The sequence below is a fragment of the Emydura macquarii genome, unplaced genomic scaffold (assembly GCF_026122565.2).
Source record: "Emydura macquarii macquarii isolate MOO-44397 ecotype Brisbane River unplaced genomic scaffold, CSIRO-AGI_Emac_v2 contig_1253, whole genome shotgun sequence".
NCBI lineage: Eukaryota > Metazoa > Chordata > Testudines > Chelidae > Emydura > Emydura macquarii.
Genome location: NW_027131390.1, coordinates 57,210,962 through 57,230,330, shown reverse-complemented (window position 1 = coordinate 57,230,330; position 19,369 = coordinate 57,210,962). Strand labels below are relative to the sequence as shown.

Genomic DNA, 19,369 nt, shown 5'->3' with positions numbered 1-19,369 from the left:
CTATCAGAGGAGGAGGACCCCCTCATTGGGTCTGTAGGACCAGTGGGTCCATCTAGAGTTGCACTCCTGATACACGATCGGGTTCTTAAACTAGTTAAGCCCCTCTGGGAGACCCCCAGACTCGGTGGCACCCACTTCTAAAACGGCGGAGCAGAAATACTATGTCCCATAGCAAGGCTTTGAATACTTTTATAACCACCCCGCCCCAGGGACTTTGGTCGTGGATGCGGTGAACCAGTGGGACAGACAGGGTGCCCAGGCAAATACTCCAAAAAATAAGGAGAACAAAAAGCTAGACCTTTTTGGGAGGAAGGTCTACTCCACAGCAGCGCTACAGCTCTGCATGGCTAATTACCAAGCGCTGTTGGGACGTTACAACCTCAATTTATGGTCCTCCCTACAGAGGTTTGTCCAGGGCCTTCCCCAGGATATGGTAATGGACTTTAACACACTGGTCCAGGAAGGCTCCTTGGTTGCAAATGCCGCCCTACAATCGGCTAGTGATGCCACGGACACTGCAGGGAGAGCGATGGCCTCTGACATTGTCATGCGGCGGGCGGCTTGGTTACAATCCTCCGGCCTTTCTCCAGAAGTGTAGCAGGCCATACAGGATCTGCTCTTCACTGGAGCAGGCCTCTTCTCAGAAAGAACTGATGAGAAGTTGCACGCCTTAAAAGACGCCAGGGCCACCTTAAGATCTCTTGGCCTATACATGCCACAAGCCTCAAGGCGTCGGGGCAGACCGCGCCCCTCAAGGCGGCAACATCAACAACAACAGCCTCCACCCAGACCACCTCCCAGACCCACCCAAGCAAGGAGGGGTAGGGACTGCTTCCGACACTCAAACCGTTGGGACCGCCAAGGCCCTGCCGGGGGCTCCCAACAAGGGCCGCAAAAAGGCACCAAGTGGCAGTCTTGATGGTGCGCACGAGGGTGGCACCCCCCCATCTTCTTGGATCTTATTCAGCCTTTCATGAACAGATTACGGCCGTTCCTCCAGGAGTGGCAGAGCATAACCTCAGACCGCTGAGTACTGAGTGTAATACAGAGAGGTTATGCCCTGCAACTCTCTGCCATCCCACTGGACTCTCCCCCTACCCCATCCCTCTTCAGGGACCCCTCTCACGAGCAGCTCCTCATTCAGGAGGTAAACATCCTCCTCCTCCGAGGGACGGTGGAAGAGGTTCCTTCTCAGGAAAGAGGCAGGGGGTTTTATTTCCAGTACTTCCTTATCCCCAAGGCGAAGGGAGGCCTCAGGCCCATTCTGGACCTTCGGCGTCTAAACAAGTTTATCAGGCGCCTCAAATTCTGCATGGTCTCCCATCATTCCCGCTCTAGATCTAGGGGATTGGTTTGACCTCAGGGACGCCTATTTTCATATTTCTATCCTCCCAGGACATAGAAGGTTTCTGCGCTTTCAGGTAGCTGGTGGCCACTACCAGTTTTCGGCCCTGCCCTTTGGCCTCTCTTCAGCACCCAGGGTCTTCACAAAATGTATGGTGGTGGTGGCTGCCCACCTCCGCCGCAAGGGGGTTCAGATCTTCCCCTACCTAGATGACTAGTTAATCTGGGGCAGGGCCAGAGACCATGTTCAGAACAGCTTGACACTGACTTGCGCAATATGCGCCAGGCTGGGTCTGCTCATAAACGAGCAGAAGTCCACCCTCACACCAGTACAGCGAATAGACTTCATTGGGGCCACCCTGGATGCCGTTCAAGCCAGGGCCTTCCTTCCACAGCCCCTCTTCGAGGCAATGACCGGCATAATAGACAATCTCCACAGGTCCCCCACGACGACAGCCAGGCACTGCCTTCAGCTGTTGGGGCACATGGTGGCATGTACCTACGTGGTGAGGCTAGCTCGCCTCAAACTCAGGCCCCTCCAGGGTTGGTTGGCCTCTGTATACGCCCCGGCCAGGCACCCCCTGACATGGGTGGTGACTGTCCCAGGCCAAGTACTGGCATCATTCAATTGGTGGACAAACCCGGCGGAGGTATTGAGGGATGTCCCCTTTGCAGACTTGACACCCTCCATAACCCTGATTACGGACGCTTCGGATGTGGGTTGGGGGGCCCACATTAGCAGCAACCTCAGCACACAAGGGCTGTGATTGACACACGAACAGCGCCTCCATATCAATGTGCGGGAACTCCGCACAGTCCGTCTGGCCTGCAAGGTGTTCCTCAGGTTCCTGAGGGGCAAGGTGCTCCAGCTCATGACAGACAATACAGCAGCCATGTTTTATATAAACAGGCAGGGAGGAGCTCGCTCCTTGGCTCTTTGCCAGGAAGCGGTGCGACTGTGGGACCTTGCAGTGAGGCAGGACTTCCACTTGTCTGCCTATCACCTCCTGGGGGTCAGGAATGACGAGGCAGATCGCCTCAGCAGGTCGTTCTTACCCTGCCACAACTGGTCACTACACTGGGAGGTGACAACTTTTCTCTTCCGCAAGTGGGGAGTTCCCCAACTGGACCTATTCGTGTCGGCATGGAACACAAAGTGCCCGAGGTTCTGCTCCCTCCGGGGTCGCGAACCGAACTCCATCTCCGACGCCTTCCTCATAAAGTGGACGGGGGCCCTAATGTATGCCTTTCCCCCCGTCCCACTGCTCCCCAAAGTACTCTTAAAAATCAAGAGAGACAAAGCGAATGTCATCCTGATCGCACCAGCTTGGCCCAGACAGCACTGGTACAGCGTGCTGCTGGACCTCTCCATAGCCATGCCAATACTGCTCCCGAAACACTATGACCTGCTCTCCCAGGACCGGGGTCGCCTGCTGCACTCGGACCTGGACTCCCTCCACCTGATAGCATGAAGGCTCTGTGGTTGACGGAGGGAGAGAGAGCCTGTTCGGCGCAGGTCCAGCAAGTCTTGCTGGGAAGCAGAAAGCAGTCCACCCAGGTGGTGTACAGGGCTAAATGGAGGCGTTTCACTGTTTGGGCAGAGTCCCAGGGTATCCCGCCGAGCTGTTCGCCCATACAGGTGGTTTTGGAGTACCTGCTCCACTTAAAGACGCTGGGCCTGGCACTCGCCTCCCTGAGGGTACACCTAGCGGCCATCTCGGCCTTCCACAAACCGATGGAAGGAAGATCAATCTTTTCACACCCTATGTCCCTTAGGTTCCTCAAGGGGGGTAGAGAGACTATATCTGCAGGTCTGTGACCCGGTGCCTCTCTCGGATCTAAATCTGGTCCTCGCCATGCTGACAGGACCACCCGTCGAGCCCATGGCTACATGCCCGCTGCTCGTTCTCTCTTCGAAGGTGTCCTTCCTAGTGGCCATTACATCGGCTAGGAGGGTCTCCGAGATAAGAGCGTTGACCTTGGAACGCCCCTACACGGTCTTCTATAAAGATAAAGTGCGGCTGAGACCCCACCCGGCCTTCCTACCCAAGGTGGTGTTTCAGTTTCACTACAACCAGGATATCTTCCTCCCCGTGTTTTTTCCTAAACCACACGGTGAGGAGAAGCAGAGATGGCACTCAATGGACGTCAGACGAGCCCTGGCCTACTATATCGAGCGAACCGGGCCATTCCGAAAGTCGTTGCAGCTGTTCTTGGCAGTGGCGGAACAGATGAAAGGCTCACCTGTCTCCACCCAGCGCATCTCCACCTGGATCACCGCCTGCATATGGACCTGCTACAAGCAGGCGAAGGTGCCACTCCCAGGACCTGTCACTGCACACTCCACCAGAGCCCAGGCCTCATCCGCGGCCTTCCTGGAACGAGTGCCCCTGCAGGACATCTGCAGAGCAGTGACCTGGTCATCGGTACACACCTTCATGTCCCACTACGCCATCGTACAGCAGGCAAGAGAGGACGTGAGTGTTGGCGGAGCCGTCTTGAGAAGGGCTGCTTGCCAGTGACTCCTACCCACCTCCAAGGCATGGCTAATTAATCACCTATATTGGAATGCATATGACCAATCACTCGAAGAGAGAAAACAAGGTTACTTACCAGTAATTGTTGTTCATCGAGATGTGTTGCTCATATCCATTCCACACCCACCCTCCGTTCCCGCTTTCGGAGTCGGCAGAAAGAAGGGACTGGGGACCCTCAGGGTCGGTGGTGCCATATATACCGCAGTATGAGCGCGGCACTCCAGGGGGCGCCGGAGCCGACCCTGCGGGGGTTGCTAGGGCAAAAAAGCTTCCGGAGACTCGTGCATGGGGCACGCGCTCACCTATATTGGAATGGATATGAGCAACACATCTTGAAGAACAACAGTTAATGGTAAGTAACCTTGTTTTTTCAAGCCATTCCTAGTCTCCGATTCATTACAATGTATCTTTCTGAAATACCATTCAAACGCATGAATTTCAAGACAACATTTAGACTTTACAGTTCCATTTGTTCACTGAGTGCTTGTTTGGTATTTGGTGATGGTGCCTGTCTCTCTGCTTTTCTTTTATATAAATAAAACAATTTTCCATAAAAAATATTGTATGTTAAAAATGATTCAACTACATTGAAAAGATGGACGCTATGGCAAGATCCAGTGGCAAAGCAGAGAAGTGGGACTGAGACAAACTTTGAAGTGGAAAATCTTTTTGAAGCAAGCATGTTTGTTTTTTCGATTCTTTAATTCTTCATCTAGAGCAAACATCTCAAGTCTCTCCCTATATGAAGAGGTCTCCTGATTATGCTGCCTCCTGTGCTCCAACTCCCCCCTTTTTATCAGTTGTTTGTTTTATTTTTACAAGCTCTGTTTCCATATCTGCAGTATCTGATTAACTGAAATTGTAATGGTGACAAGTTCAGGAAGTGAACAGCTGTATTGGAAATTGTGGTATCAACACAATGACATTTTATTATCATTTAACTTAATTTATTGCTACTGTAAATCACATGACAATACACTCAGTCTCAAGACCATCCCTTTCCTGTTGCGTGACTTCCTGGGATTGAGAAGGAACAAGAACAAGATCTAGAGGCATTTCACCCACTGATCTGCCTGACCCAGAAAGTAAGTGAAATCAACAGCCTTAATTTCATTATCATTTTATGTTTGAAGGAAACTGAGTTTTGCTAGGCCAATATCTTTCTGTTTTTCTCTTTCCCTGCTTTGGATTGTAATCTAATGGCAGAAGAAGACAATGGAGTTAGAATTTTTAGTACACAATCTGCAGAGGCAGGCATACACACATGCAAAATACTATATATTCTGCGTACATGTATAAACTATAGTATTTAAAGTTTACAGAAAATTTGAAAGTGAAAGTGAAAATAATTTAATTTCCTTCACTGGGAAGATAAGCAATTTACAGCCATAAAAACCTATATCTTAATCTAGGGGTATGCAGGTGTATAAGAGGAGATCCTCCTCCCCCAATTCTATATTGCCAATTAGCCATCAAGTGTATATTTTCTTTTCTTCAGAGAAGGAGCAAATAAGATGAAGCAGCTGAAAGCACTGGACTCCTGTCTGAATGACTCGTGCCTATTCTCATTAGTTTTCATATGATGCAGAGGTGCAGATTCTCATTTGTTTCAAAACTCATTTTAAATACATTTTAAAAGAGAAATGAGGGTTGGGGAACAGAACTTTAGTTAGTGTGCTCTGTAGGACAGGGACTGAGTTTTACTGGGTTTTTCTAGACAAGCATTTAAGGTCCTATTGTAACGAGTTAAATGATTGCCAATTAATTCTAGTTTACTAACACAATTGTGAATGCTAATCTATACACTCCTCAAACCTTTGCAGTTTACCTTCAAACGGACCCTCAAGTCAACCACAAATTTTTGTGTCCTGGAAAAAATGATTGCAGAGTGTCTGGATTAGCCTTTTCAATTTTATTCATTAACTCAAATTAATTTGGCAATTACTCAACTCTACCACATGGCCATAAACTCTGGTCCACACAAAGCTGATGTGTGATTTGAAGAAAGCCAGTTGCAATGGGGGGATCCCAACCTCATGGGGTTTTTGGACACTGTCACCATACAAATGGATTGCCAACTTTTCTGGAATCTGACTGTGAGTGGCTGGCTTGCTCTCGCAAAGGGTTGACCTACTAAATGTTCTCTAACAACTTCAGTCACAGAATGTTGCCCAAATGAAAAAGACGAGGAGACAGACCTTCCAGGCATAATAAGCGGGGGCCCCCCCAGAGGGCTCACTCAAAAAACTTCAGCCCCGATAGATTCTTTCTCCCAAACCTTCACCCCCCTGAGTCCCCTGGATAGCCCTTGTCACAGAGGGAGCAGAGCACTGACTAATACTCTCAGCAGTGAGGCAGACAGACTAGTAGCATATGCTGCTTTCCCACACTACAGGCTGAGATTTTGGAGCCTCATGTTCCATGTTTCCAAATTCAGAGGCCCCTTCCAAACTCAGTGCAGTACTTGGGTCCTGCCCTAACTGTAGTCTAAGACTGAGATTTCAAAGGCCACTGGGGGCTTTAGGCGCACAGTGAAATGGGAGATGTGTGGCTAAAACCTCTCCTAGAGCTTTGGAAGTTGTCAGTATGCTCTTTGTCTGATGTGTATCTCACAAATGCAGTGAGCGCTAGTGATTAGCTTAGCTTGCAAGCGAGCTGCAGTTTGCAAGTGCTGGAGCAACAAGTATAAAGTGAATTATCTTTCCTCTCTAACCAGTTGAGGTGGGCTGATTGCAGGGACCTTCAAGGGGCCAGGAAAAAAATTGTTTAGAGAAGCAGTAATAGCTTAGGGAAGCTTTTATTATTAGAATTGAGACCCACATCTGTGATGGAGTAGTATCTGTGGGTCTCATTTATTCATTAATTAGATTTTAGATCTAGGAGAAATGGGTGTGGGTTATGTGGATCTTGCTTCTGGATAGCACGGAATCTCTAGAAAGGAATAATGCTGACTTTCAAAAGAAAAAGAGGCAGGATCTAGGGAAGGAAAAAGGAAGCACTTGCACGCAACTGGCTTGATTCTGCTGCTAGTAAATCCCAGACATCATTCCAGGGAAAGCAGGAGGAGCTTGTCGTCATAGCATTTTCTCTTAACTTTGCTTCTCTTCCCAGATGCTGATTCCAAAAGCTGATGACTTGAAAGGGGACAAAAGAGACCTAACATCAAAATTATTACAGGGGGACATCAGATGTGTATTTTGTAGCATGTATCCATTTATTGTGGAGCATTCCACATGACGTCACTGCTTTGTAACTGTTGAAGAGGCCCATCAATCACATTGTGCTGTTCCATCATCATCTCATTTTCTGTTTAGATCTGATTTCTCATCTCTCAGCCATAAAATGAACACAGATATATGCAAGCTTCTCTTCTCCATCAGTGAAGATTTGGACTTGGAGAACCTAATGGCCTTGAAGTTTCTGAGTCTGGATCACATCCCACTGAGGAATCAGGAAGACATCCAGGATCCCAAGGATTTCTTCAGAAAGCTCCTGGAGAAGAGACTGATAGAAGAGGATGATCTGTCCTTCTTAAAGGAGCTACTGTTCAGAGTAAACCGCATAGACCTCTTGACTGATAAACTGAGCTCCAGCAGAGACGAAATGGAGAGGGAGCTTCAAATCCTAAACAAGGCAAAAGTTTCACCATATAGGTAAGCAGTATGATAATCAGGACTCATTGCGGCCTCTTGGGCTTAAAAAGCCCAGGTAAAGGTGTTCTGTTATGTCCAGGTTCATTCTTGTTTCCTGCCTGAATTGTCTTCCATTTTATCTCCCACACGTGCAAATCCAGGGAGAATTTTATACTTTGCAATCTGGTTCTGTGCACCTTACACACTTAAGGACAGGTATTAGCTCTGTGCTCTAAAGCTTTTGATTGTGCCTCTTGGTACTGTTCAGATACAGGTGATGTCTCCATTTTCCTAAAGGGGCCCAGTCTTTGAAAAGATTTTTCTCCGGGAAATTATCTCACTCACAGTCACAGTACGGTATTGTAACTAGAGAAGAGTCAAGCAGGTTTGGGTTGGATTTGGTAGTCTCATATCCAGAGACAGCCTGAGTCTTACCTAGGTTACTTGCTAGCTGCTGTGTGCTATGTTCTGGCTCATTCCAGGAAGCACGGCCACTGAGTGCTTCCGAGAGCAACTGTTTTCACTTTTTGGATTGCACCAATTATCTGATACTGTGATGTTTTTTCTCAGAATATCTAACTTGCTTTTTAAGGATGTTGTACATAGCAGTGATAAAGAGGAAGCAAACCCATCTACTGTGGACCAGCCTATCAGGCCCCTGGGGCATCCCTGACAGCATTTAGATAATCCTTATTTTGGCTAATTTGCTTCTCTTCTTCCTTCTCTCTTTCCTTTATTGTCAGGCAGCTACTTTACACAATCTCAGAAGAAATAACTAGTGAAGAAGTTGACAGTGTAAGATTCCTGCTGCGAGAGAAGCTGCCAAAGAAGAAGCTTCAGGACAATGCTGTAAGAGCACTTGATCATGGTATCTTCTTGTGCAAAATTGGTTCTGAGTCTCTGGCTATGGCTATGCTACATCTTAAATTGACAAAAAGTTATGTTGCTCAGGGGTGAGAATTCGCCACTCCCCCGAACAACATAATTTATGCCAATTTAAGTACTGGTTTGACAGCGCTATGTTGGCAGGAGAGCTTCAACAGAGAGTTGACAGCAGCGCAGCTGCATCGGTGTAAGCTCAGTGTAGCCATAGTTCTAACTCTTTCTTTGAAGGAGGTAGAGAGAACAGGTGCATGTAAATCCCATCCTGCAGTGGAAATGGCTCATAAGATTATATTGTTCCGAGAGAGTGGAAGAACAGTGATGTAGTTTTGAGATGGTCTCTATTAGAAAATGGGCCCCTGTTTCACCCTCCTGTCTTAGTCTCCTTTCCCTTACTTTTTCAGTCTTTCCCACCTTCTCATTGTCTTAGCCCCACCATCCATCTCCCTGCCTCTACCTCCCACAAATGCAGCACACTCCTCTTCTCTACCCACCATTTTTAGGATATTGATGTTTGGGTGGTACCCAAAGGAGGAGGATGTGGTCTGGAGTTAAAAGCACAGGGTTTGGGAGTGAGGCAATCCTAAATTCTAATCCTGGCTCTGCCACTGATTTGATTAGTTCTGGGAAAGTCACTGAAACTTTCTGTTCCTTTCCTTATTTATAACACGGGAATAATGATACTTACCTAGTGGCCTCACAGGGTGTGGTAAATTGTTTTAAAAAATGCATCTTAGTTACATAACCTGGAATAGAGATGCATTTAACCAGCGTTATGCTGCACTTTTTGTACTAATTTGGTAAATTACTGGATTAAGCTAAACCAGTTTGAGTATCTACATTAATGGTTTGCGCTGGTGTAATGAAATCTGTTTTGTTACATATGTGCAGAAAAAACATATGAAGACCAGTCCTCAAATCCCGTTATCTTAATTTATATTCCCATGAGGTAGCTAATTCACATTTGGACACCCCCTACCATGTTCTAACTTGGTGTATTTCTTCTCCCTCCCCCCCCCCTTCCTCTGTCTGGTTCTGTCTTCAGCCTATTCTCTCCTCCGAGCAGGGACCTTGCCTTCTCTTTTGTTTGAAAAATGCCTAATATGTTGGGGTGCTACTTGAAACTAATATATAATAATTTTTATTAAACAGGCAATATTGAAGCTCTTTATAGAAATGGAAAAAGCTGGGATAATGAATGAAACCAAACTGAAGGTGCTTAAGGTTATTTTACAAGAAGTTAGACCTGACCTGGCACAAAAAATTAATACCTATGAATCAAAAACACAAGGTAATGATTTTAAACTACCCATTTGAATACAATAGTGAGCTGATGTTCTTTTGACTGAGCCCCCAGGATCAAAGGAGATGATGAGGGAGACATTAAATGTAGTCTGCCCCCTTAGGAACTATTGCAAAATTGTTCTGCATAATAGTAGTATTTTTCTGTGCTTTGACCAGTGTAGTTTTAAATGTGTCTGGGTATGAGACCTGCACCGCTTCCCTTGAGAGACTAGTCCATAGGCTTCCAGGTCTTGTGTCAGTAAGTTGCTAGGCTTTACTCTCCACCAACTAGTGCAAAGGTTGGTAAGGAGCATAACAGAAAGGTTTTGGAAGGGAGGTGTTTTGCTCAAGTCAGTGCCATATGCTTTAAAACTGAAATTGAGACATTTCCAGCACTTCGTTAATGTATTCTTGATGAGCTATTGAGGCTGAGTCGGTGGTTTATTACCCGGACCAGCCCACCCTTCAGGAAACAGTTAATGAAAGGCAACATTCAGCAGTGAAGGGAGAGTGAGGATACGCGTGATTTTTTTTCATAGCCAGTGTTAATTTGCATTGGGGCTTAATCAGGTGTGTTTCTCTGTGACCCACTGGATGGCTCTTTGAGCACTTGGATGCTTTCTCCAAGCCATTCTAATGATGTACTTGTGAAGCTTTGCCTGTTTGGTTAGTAGAGCAGATAATGGCACTGAGGCAGATAGTGGCTGTGTCTAACCTTGACTATAAAAATTCTCCCACCAGCAGTAGCAGCACTAGTGTCAGAGCACTGGTGCTTTACCACCCATTGTTGTCTTTCACTGCTCAGGGTAGGTATAGACAGCACCATGGTGAACGTCACCTGAATAATGTCTACACAATTATGCTCCTCACAGTTACACTAGAGACAGTCCAACCATGGGAGATTTCCAGGAATTTCTATTGTAGGAAAGACCTATAGCCAAGGGGGAACATTCTTTAATCATCTCTTAAGGTGGAGCAGGAAGAGGACATATTTTTCAGCCCTGTTTCCATTGCAAAAATAAACCATTTTCAACACAGCCTTGTTTAAACTTGATTATGATTTATTTTTGCTGTTCTAGACAGAACAAAAAAAGTCATAACCATGATAGAGAATTATGTTTTAATCAGAGTAAGTGCCTGTGTTACAACCATTTTTCCCAATTCTGTTTAAATATAATTATTTCTGTAGAATAGACAGGGCCTTTATCTGAGACCTGGGCAACAGAAATGGGCAACCTGTCAATGGGCTAATCCATCTCCAGAAGGGCAGGAGAGAAACCCATTCCTGGAAGGAAAGAGAAGAGAATCCTCAGTCGCTAATGGGAAGAGGGATCTCCTCCAACATTTAAAAATAAAACCTCAAGGGAACTCTTATTCAGTAGGACATGACAAATACAGCCAAGAAGTTGCAGAACTGGTACAGCCACATGTTTCTTTCCTGTGTTGAAAACTGACATCAACTGATCATGATTTAATGTACTGACAGTTTAACAGTTTAACAGTGTCATATGGAGAGCTAGGGTCACCAGCATTGTGTGTATACTGGATGAGTTGCTTCATCTGCCCATCCTGTTTGTCCTTTAAGACTTCAGGGTAGTTTCTGTTGAAAACTAGGCATGTAACTAAAGTAATTCCTTGAGTGTCTTGCTGCATTGCGACCTGAGATGGCCTAGGTTGAATTTGTCCATCATTCTTGCTCTCATGCATGTCTCTTCACATTTCAGCCCCAGATGAATTGATCATGAGCTTGGAACCTCCTTTTCAGAGCCTCACAATTTCCAAAGGTATTGTTACCTCTCCATAAATAGATTAATAAATTATATGGCCAAAAGAAACCCTTGTGATCAGGTCTAGTTTCCTGTATAACACAGGCCTTAAGACTTCTCCTGAATTAATTCCTGTTTGAAGTAAAACATAAACTTGAGTACATTATAGTGATTAAATGTAATTAAGCTAAGAGTCCGGTTACTGCCGTATGCATGAAGATATTTGTTACCTGCATTGTTTCCCACCTATGTTCTGAAACCTGTACAGATTTCATGGTCAGTGCCATGGAGATTCAGCCTCTTGATGCATATGGTTAAAAATAGGACTAATCCATTATTAACTAAATTGTTAAAAATAGGACTAGCCATTATTAGAAATACAGCCTGACGTTAAGCAGTGTTAGGTCAAAAGGCCATAGACATTCTATAAATAGTATACAATGAGGAAAATGTGAGTGGTTCAATATTTTTTAAGGATTGGAAGTTGTCCAACACTCAGCTCCAGAAAGTGATTCCATCCAATATTGTCCTCATTATTATAGTATCCGAGACCTACTTTAGAGGTGAGGAACTGAGGTACAGAGGCAAAATGACTTGCCCAAGGTCACAAAGGAAGTCTGTCGCAGAGCAGGGAATTAAACGTGAGCCCCCAGAGTCTCAGGCTAGTGCCTGAATGACTGAACTATGCTTCTGTGTCCATCCGTTTTTCAGCTTCTGACTTAATTATCTCAGTGCCTTCTACTCCCGTGTACATGGAATGCCCTTTCTGAGCTGATTCCTCTTAAAGTACCTCCTGATTACTCACTTCTGCTGTGCTGCCTTACAGGGTATCCAGCTGGACTTATACAAGGTTTGGCGGAATGCAATTTTATTTACTTATTTATTTTATTTATTTGTAATTGCAACAGATCGCATCAATGTTTATTTTTAAGTACTTTATTTTTTATCAATTTTTAAACTCCAACAATTGCAAGAAATGGGGGGAGGGTGACAGACAATTATTTAAGGAAAGTAGATGCTGAGATTCAAAAAGTTAAAACTTAACCGTTAAAACACAAATTATCACATCACACAAAGGGTTATATCTTTAAATCAGACTCCTTTTTCTTCCTTTGCTTTTCTGTAAGTTTCATTTATCATTGATGGAAATATTCATTGGTTTTTGTGTGGAAGACGAAATCATGTTTACCAACATTTACTGATTACAAACCTAAGCCTTTCAAGCCTACTTATATTCAGAAATTAAAAGAAAATAATAAAATTAAACCTTATTTTGTCAAGAAGTGACCAAGCACCCTCCTGGACCGATCTACCTATATGCTGTACCTCTTCCTTTAAAACCTCCATCTGTCTCTAGACCAGTGTTTCTTAACCTGGGGGTTTAGAGGGGTCGCAAGTGCAGATCTGGTATTGGGGGTGGCAAGAAAGGCAATTGCCTGGAGCCACAGGGGCGCCATGAAACTAAGTTACATGCCTCAGCCCCGTGGGGGTGGGACTCAGGCTTCAGGGGTACAGTAGTTTGGAAAGGTTAAGAACCACTGCTCTAGACTGTGTGCTTCTTGAGGTAAGGTCCCTGCCTTCTGTTCTCCTTGGAACATGGCTAGCACATTGAGGACACTGCAAGTAATAGTGAACACTCAAGGAAGAGTGACAAATTAGCTGATGTGAGCTCTGATGTTAGAAATACCAATGGGCTCAGACAGTTCATTTTCTAGCTCCATTTCTCAATGTTCTCTCCTCATCCAGAATTCTCTTCTGATTTTTTTCAAGCCAACCGCATGCAGGCCGAAATCGCACTGATTCCAGGCAGAGGGGGGCTTTATGCCTATTCATATTCCATGGCAGGATCAGAACCTCAATGACTCATTGTCCCTTTCCAAATATAGGGTGTTTTTATTTAACCACGCAGAACTTCACAGGAAATAGCCAATTGTATCTGCTCCCTGCTCTGATTTCTTGTCTGAATTGAAGAAACTCTCTCCTTTATACTCTGATGGAAATATAAAAATTTCCCTTTTTTTTTTTAAACTTCCAGCCATCAGTATATGCTTTTGGTCTCTGGTGTCCATCAATGTTACAATAATGGTCTTTCTGAAACATTTGCTGCTGTCCCACTTCTGCTCCAGGATATCAATGTAGCTCTTTTCAACATAGTGTACCATGGATCTTCCTTTGAATTTAAATCCAAGGATAGGAAGAAAATATTCCCTTTAACGCAGTGTCACTTTTTAAATCTTTTTGGTCCAACACTCTCAGCTTCGATTTGTTTCAAATAACAGTTGTACTATTGTAGGACTAGCAGGGCATTAAGACTTGCAGTGTAGCTATCTGATGATGAAGCTAATAAAGGTATGGAGGATTACAGGATGCTAATATGGTCCATGATTAACATAAACACACACATGGTGCATTTCTTTGGGTGATCAGCATCCTGATTTTGAGGGACTGTTCCGGTGTCTTAGACAGAGCAGGGTTTTGTTTCTCTTTTAGTGCTGGAGAAATTCCTCCTTTAGCAATGCATCCAGCACCTTCAATTTTCTCATCTAAATGACTGAGGCAATGAACTCTGATTTCAAACTTCTATCCCAAAGAAATAAATGATGCCTGTATAATGTGTCACTTGTGTCGCTCCATATGCAAGCTAGGTACTTGTAGTTCCCACCCTGGGGTGTAGGTGAATGGCCTGTGGTGTCCGTGCTCATGGCTGGCGGGCAGAGTTGATTATTTCATACTCAGTGTCTCAGTGCTGGCTATTGAGAGAAGGAACAGATTGGAGCAGACTATTGCATTGTGGGCAGATACCCTCATTTCCTCCTCAATATTGCACTGAGACTCAAGCCTTTGTGTTTGACTAAGAAGTCCAGGACCATGGCTTTAAAAACTCGCTTCGCCCTGATAGTAGTGATCCTTCTGCAGCAGTTACATATTGACCGAGCAATCTGTCATAGAGCATCTTTCCTCTAAAAGAAAGCCCATACATGGATTTGCTCACCTGGAGTCAGCAAAAAAAATGAATTGCTGTCTAGAGAGCATCCTCAAAATAATATGTGCACAAGCTAGCCCCCCACTCTTCTCCCCACTCCTTCATGTCATTTGGATGCCCTTCTTTGCACTGAATTATGTTAAAGTTAAGACAACTCTTTTAACTCGAAATGTCCTTTCATCCTTGTCCTTGTAGGTCATATTCATCCAGAAGTTCCCTGCCCTAAAACATGTGCATTTGTGGGCCCAGGTGAATCAGGAGCAAAGGAAGGAATGTCAGTGCCCAAGGTGAGAAATCCCTGATGTTTACTTTAAACTGCTGCTCTGCTCCTGACTCTCAGGGGCATAAATCCCATTTACAAAACCCCATACAATTTATAAACGGCGTTGGTGAGGCCCTAGGCCCTCCAGAATACAAGAGTAAGCCCTGCCCTTTGCTGTGTTGCCTGGTGATCAACACCCCATTAGAGTTAGTGGCAGGAAACAGAGCAATCTATGCTTGGTCCCATTTCTCTTTTGGGTACCTTAAAACCCACAGATCTTCATGCTGCTTTTGCAATCTGGTCATTATGCTCTGTACAACTCTACAGCTCAGCGACCCATACAGGATGGACAGTAATCCTCATGGCTATTGTGTGATACTGAACAACTCTGATTTTCAAAATCCTGAGGAAACCAGGAGAGGCACAGACAAAGATGCTGGTAAACATTTTGCTTGTTGAACTATTTTGGGAGATTTTCTAAATTGGACTTTGTCTGAGGGAGCCATTTAATCTACCCTTCTTTGTTGAATGGTTAAGCTATGGCGTGTCACTCTTTCCTTTCATTAGACCACTCTAACCAAGCTCCCTTCCTTCCATTGTTGGTCTGACAGCCATTATGGTATCAGAAAAGCTGGGAATAGGAAACTACAATATTTAGGCTGTCTCTTCACCGAAAAAAGGGTGGATTTACAGCAAGATAATTAACCTGTTAGCTCTTTCACTGCAAAATCCTAATGGAGACAAGGCACAGGTAGTTTTTACCTTGTAGTTGCTGGGTGAGGTCAACACAGTACCTCCCACCTGTGGTTGACTTCACCTCCCTACGCTGCAGTATCAGAACTTGTCTCCACTAGGATTTTACAGCCTGAGAACTAACTCAGATTAGTTACACCCCTTTTAGTCCCCTTGTCAGGTCCTCCATTAGAATTTGTCTGTTTATAGCGGACAGACTTATTTTTACCTTCTTGGACAGATTATGCTAAAAATGTAGTTTTAAAGAAGGAAAGTCTCTCTGTTCTGGATACACTCTGTTGTTTCTAGAGTGTGTATATATGTGTGTGCTTTTTCTGCTACATTGTCTTTTTGCTTGCTGACTTCTTTTTTTTAAAAATAGTCCTTTTCTAAGAACTTAAGCGCTCAATTCTGTGTTCACTTAACCTATAGTCTGCAACTGGAGTATATAAGGAGACCACACTGCCAGTTAGAAAGTGTTCTGATCCAGTAGATAGATGCATCTGGTTGCAGCAATGCTCAATGAATCCAACTATCTTCTCTTGCCATTTGCCTCTAAGCCCTTCCTCCTACAATAACTCTATGTCTATCTGAATCCACACATCCTTCCACCTTAACATGGTGTCTCACAAAAGCATCTATGGCTGGGTATTAACTCTGACCTCCTGCCAGTTGTGCGTTTCCCAGTCACCCTCTTCTCTCTGAGAGACTCTTCTTACCAATTACAAAGCGAAGTCAACCGGTACTGGGAAAGCTGTGTTGCTCCTTGCCTTTGTTAAGAGCAAGATTCTGCCACCCTTGCTCTACACTGAGTAGTTAATTTCAGCAGGACTCCTCACAGAGCTTTTCATAAGCATCTCAAATCTCTGCAGCATGAAGTTGGTAAAACATGCTTAAAGGAACCAAACTCTATTAATTTATAATGATTAACTGCTAAAGAAGTAAAACCTACTTTTTTCTGAGGGGGACAGCATGATGCTGCTTAACCCAAAGGCATTGTATCAGGAGTAAATGAACAGCTATGAATTCCTGACTAGAGCAATATCATTTTGATCAAAGAGGATTGACGGTGGAACAATAAGGTGGGCTTATTCTTGGGACTGTAACACTTTCCAAACTGCCTGACAGTGTTCCTTGTTCTCCAGTGCAGTGCCTACTGTTTCAGCCCCTTACTTCTCCTCTGTTTCTTTGTTAAATGAATGCTGACTTTCCCTCTTGCTTTCTCTCCCAGAGGCTCTGAAACAGGTCTTTGACTGGCTTCAGTTTGAGACAGTTGAGCATCAAAATCTAGAAGCAAAGCAAATCTATGAGCAAATCCAAAAGTATAGCAGCCTGGACCATAGCAACATGGACTGTTTCGTTTGCTGCATCCTCTCACATGGTGAAAAAGGTAAAGTACGCGGGACAGATTGGAATTCTGCATCCATTAAAGACCTAGTCTCCTGCTTCACTGGATCTAACTGCCCCTCGCTTGCTGGCAAACCCAAACTCTTCTTTATTCAAGCCTGCCAAGGTAAGATGGGGCAGAAAAGTATCCCAGTGGATGAAGATTTTCCTCAAGGGCTGGAGACAGATGCTTTCCCCTTGCCTTCCATTCCTGACTGGTCTGATATGCTCATTGGAATGGCTACAGTGGAAGACTTTGAATGCTACAGGTGCATAGAGAGAGGCAGCGCATACATTCAGTGCCTCTGCAAGGAAATAAAGTCTTTCTGCCCACAGTAAGTACTACTCATACTCCCCATTTTAATGGCACATAGAGGATAGGTCGACACATTTGTCCAAGAAACACTTTCTTAAACTGGCTTAACTGAAGCACATTGACAGTGGTACTTTCCACTTACTGTATATAGTGCTTTGCATTATCAAAGCATTGCATGTTCATTAATTAGCCCTCACAGCTCCTCTCTCGGGTTGCTAAGTGTGTGTTGTTATCCCCGTTTTACAAATAAAACAGATTTTAAGTGACTCGCCTGAGGTTACATGAGTCATTGGCATAGCCTGGATTATACTGCTGGCACTCCATGCTCCCAGTCCCCAGCTCAAACCTCCACACTGTGCTGCCTCCCCAGATGTATCATATATAGTATTTTACAATATTAAATGACAAATGATTGTGTTCTTCCACTGGGAATTAATGGGAGCCAGTGGAAGCAGGCAAATCTTTTTAGTAAAGAACAAAGGCGAGAACCTCCCTTTCCTAGGCTGCAGGCTATAAAAAAAGAATTGCTCACGTTTTGGTTTAGAAATGAAGGGAAATAGTGTCTGGAGGTAAGCCGTGTGTAGCATCATGGAGAGGAGGGGAAGGATTGGGTGATGTGTTCATTTGTTTCTCCATATCATCTAAATTCTAAAGACAAATGCCATTTGGTAGAAAATCTTACACTGAGTGCCCTTTCTGAAATTCTTTTCTCCTTATATATACGTTGAATGTAATGGTTACCTAGTGTTCAAACTGAGTGACTAGCCATGGGTAGAGGGAATATATTGTCCTCGCCCCAAGGGGTCATGGTAACAAGCAAACATATATAATTCCCCTGGCCAGCCTCAGAGGCCTAGTTTGAAAGCACCATATATTTCTATGTAACTTTTTTCTTGTAATTTGTTCAAGCCGTGTGGATCTGATGACCATCCTGACACAAGTCAACAAAGAAATGGGAGAAAAAGTATTTTGCGGGAAAAAGCAGATGCCAGAAATAAAATCAACGCTGCGGAAGCAACTGATCTTTCAGGTACCAACAATGCCAGACAATTAGCTAGAAAAATAAGAAGTCCGGGATACACTAAATTAGGAGTCACTTTTGGGAATCCATTTAACTTGCAGTTCCACAAGACAAAATGGACTGGATCTGTTCAGTTAGGTCTCAGTCCTGCAAGGTACTGAGTGCCCTCAACTCTCAGATTTCCATCCCAACAATCGCACAGCATCCTGACCACCAGAGCTGCAGTGGTCCAAGTCAACAAATGGCCTGACAGTGTATGTAAGTAAAGGGGCTAAGTAACTGACTTGCATCTCTTTACTTAAGTAGGAGTTGAGAGTGCTTAGCATCTGGTAGCATTGACCCATTGGTCCTGATTTCACACGGAGAAACACTCTGGAGAATGGTGACTCCATAACAATGAGGAATTGTACAGTTTCCATTTGTCAACATTATTCATTGATGATAAGGCCAGAAGGGACCATTGTGATCATTAGGGATCCTAGTTTTTCATGATAAAAAACCCCCAAAATTCTCCAATTTAAAAAATAAAAATAAAAATCCATGTTTTTCCACGATTAAAATGAAACTCTGAACTTTAGTTTTCCTAGTCACACTGTATATAGGTATCAGTTGAATAATGTTTTATTGATATATTTACAATTTTTAAGCAAGTTCAAAGCCTATCAGTGCCATCAATCATAATAAAATAAAATGAATGGAATAGCAATTTGTATTTCTTACATATACCAAATACTTCTGTCTGTATTCTATATTTTCAGAAAATTGGTTTTTTTTAATGCACAGAAACACTGGATTGATCCAGTCGGTGCATTGTTTCTTTACTGTTGTCAATGGTTCTGCTGTTCTTCCAGTGCTTGCTCATGTTGATTCCATTGTAGGTGTGTGTGCGCCTCTGGGCACGGTCACTGGAACTTCTTTCTCTTTAGCAGTACTAGTAGGGCCGGCTCCGGCACCCCTTGGAGCCCCATGCACATGCCGCGGTATATGAGGTGCTGCCAGCCCTACGCCCCCTCAGTTCCTTCTTTCCGCCCCTGATGGTTGCTGGAACTGTTCAGCTTGCATTGCAAGTGCTTTTCAAACCTTTCATACTTGTTAATTGTTCGTTGTTTGTTTTCTTAGGTAGATTAGCCTTAAGTGCTGTTAATAGTGATAGTTAGTATAGGGGTAGTCCTGGCCAGGGCTCCTGCCTGGAAGCCTGCCTGCATCTCCTGTGGGAAACCATTC

The 19,369-nt window shown here is 44.4% G+C and overlaps 1 protein-coding gene across 1 annotated transcript; it reads left to right on the top strand.

Annotated features, from left to right (window-relative positions):
• The first annotated feature begins 4,907 nt into the window (after positions 1–4,907).
• On the top strand, positions 4,908–18,178 carry LOC137153493 (caspase-8-like). The gene is made up of 9 exons (XM_067548912.1): positions 4,908–4,966; positions 7,196–7,534; positions 8,257–8,362; positions 9,548–9,686; positions 11,404–11,463; positions 14,624–14,715; positions 15,018–15,129; positions 16,654–17,143; positions 18,034–18,178. The coding sequence occupies exons 2-9, from the start codon at positions 7,224–7,226 to the stop codon at positions 18,176–18,178; spliced, it is 1,455 nt and encodes a 484-aa protein (XP_067405013.1). The 5' UTR covers positions 4,908–4,966; positions 7,196–7,223.
• Positions 18,179–19,369: the final 1,191 nt, after the last annotated feature.

What these genes read in the sequence shown, in the direction of transcription:
- LOC137153493 (XM_067548912.1), top strand. Translation starts at nt 7,224, where the DNA reads ATGAACACAGATATATGCAAGCTTCTCTTCTCCATCAGTGAAGATTTG. An exon ending in AAGGAATGTCAGTGCCCAAG is followed by an intron (nt 14,716 to 15,017) that starts GTGAGAAATCCC and finishes ACAACTCTACAG; the next exon opens with CTCAGCGACCCATACAGGAT. An exon ending in AGGCACAGACAAAGATGCTG is followed by an intron (nt 15,130 to 16,653) that starts GTAAACATTTTG and finishes TTTCTCTCCCAG; the next exon opens with AGGCTCTGAAACAGGTCTTT.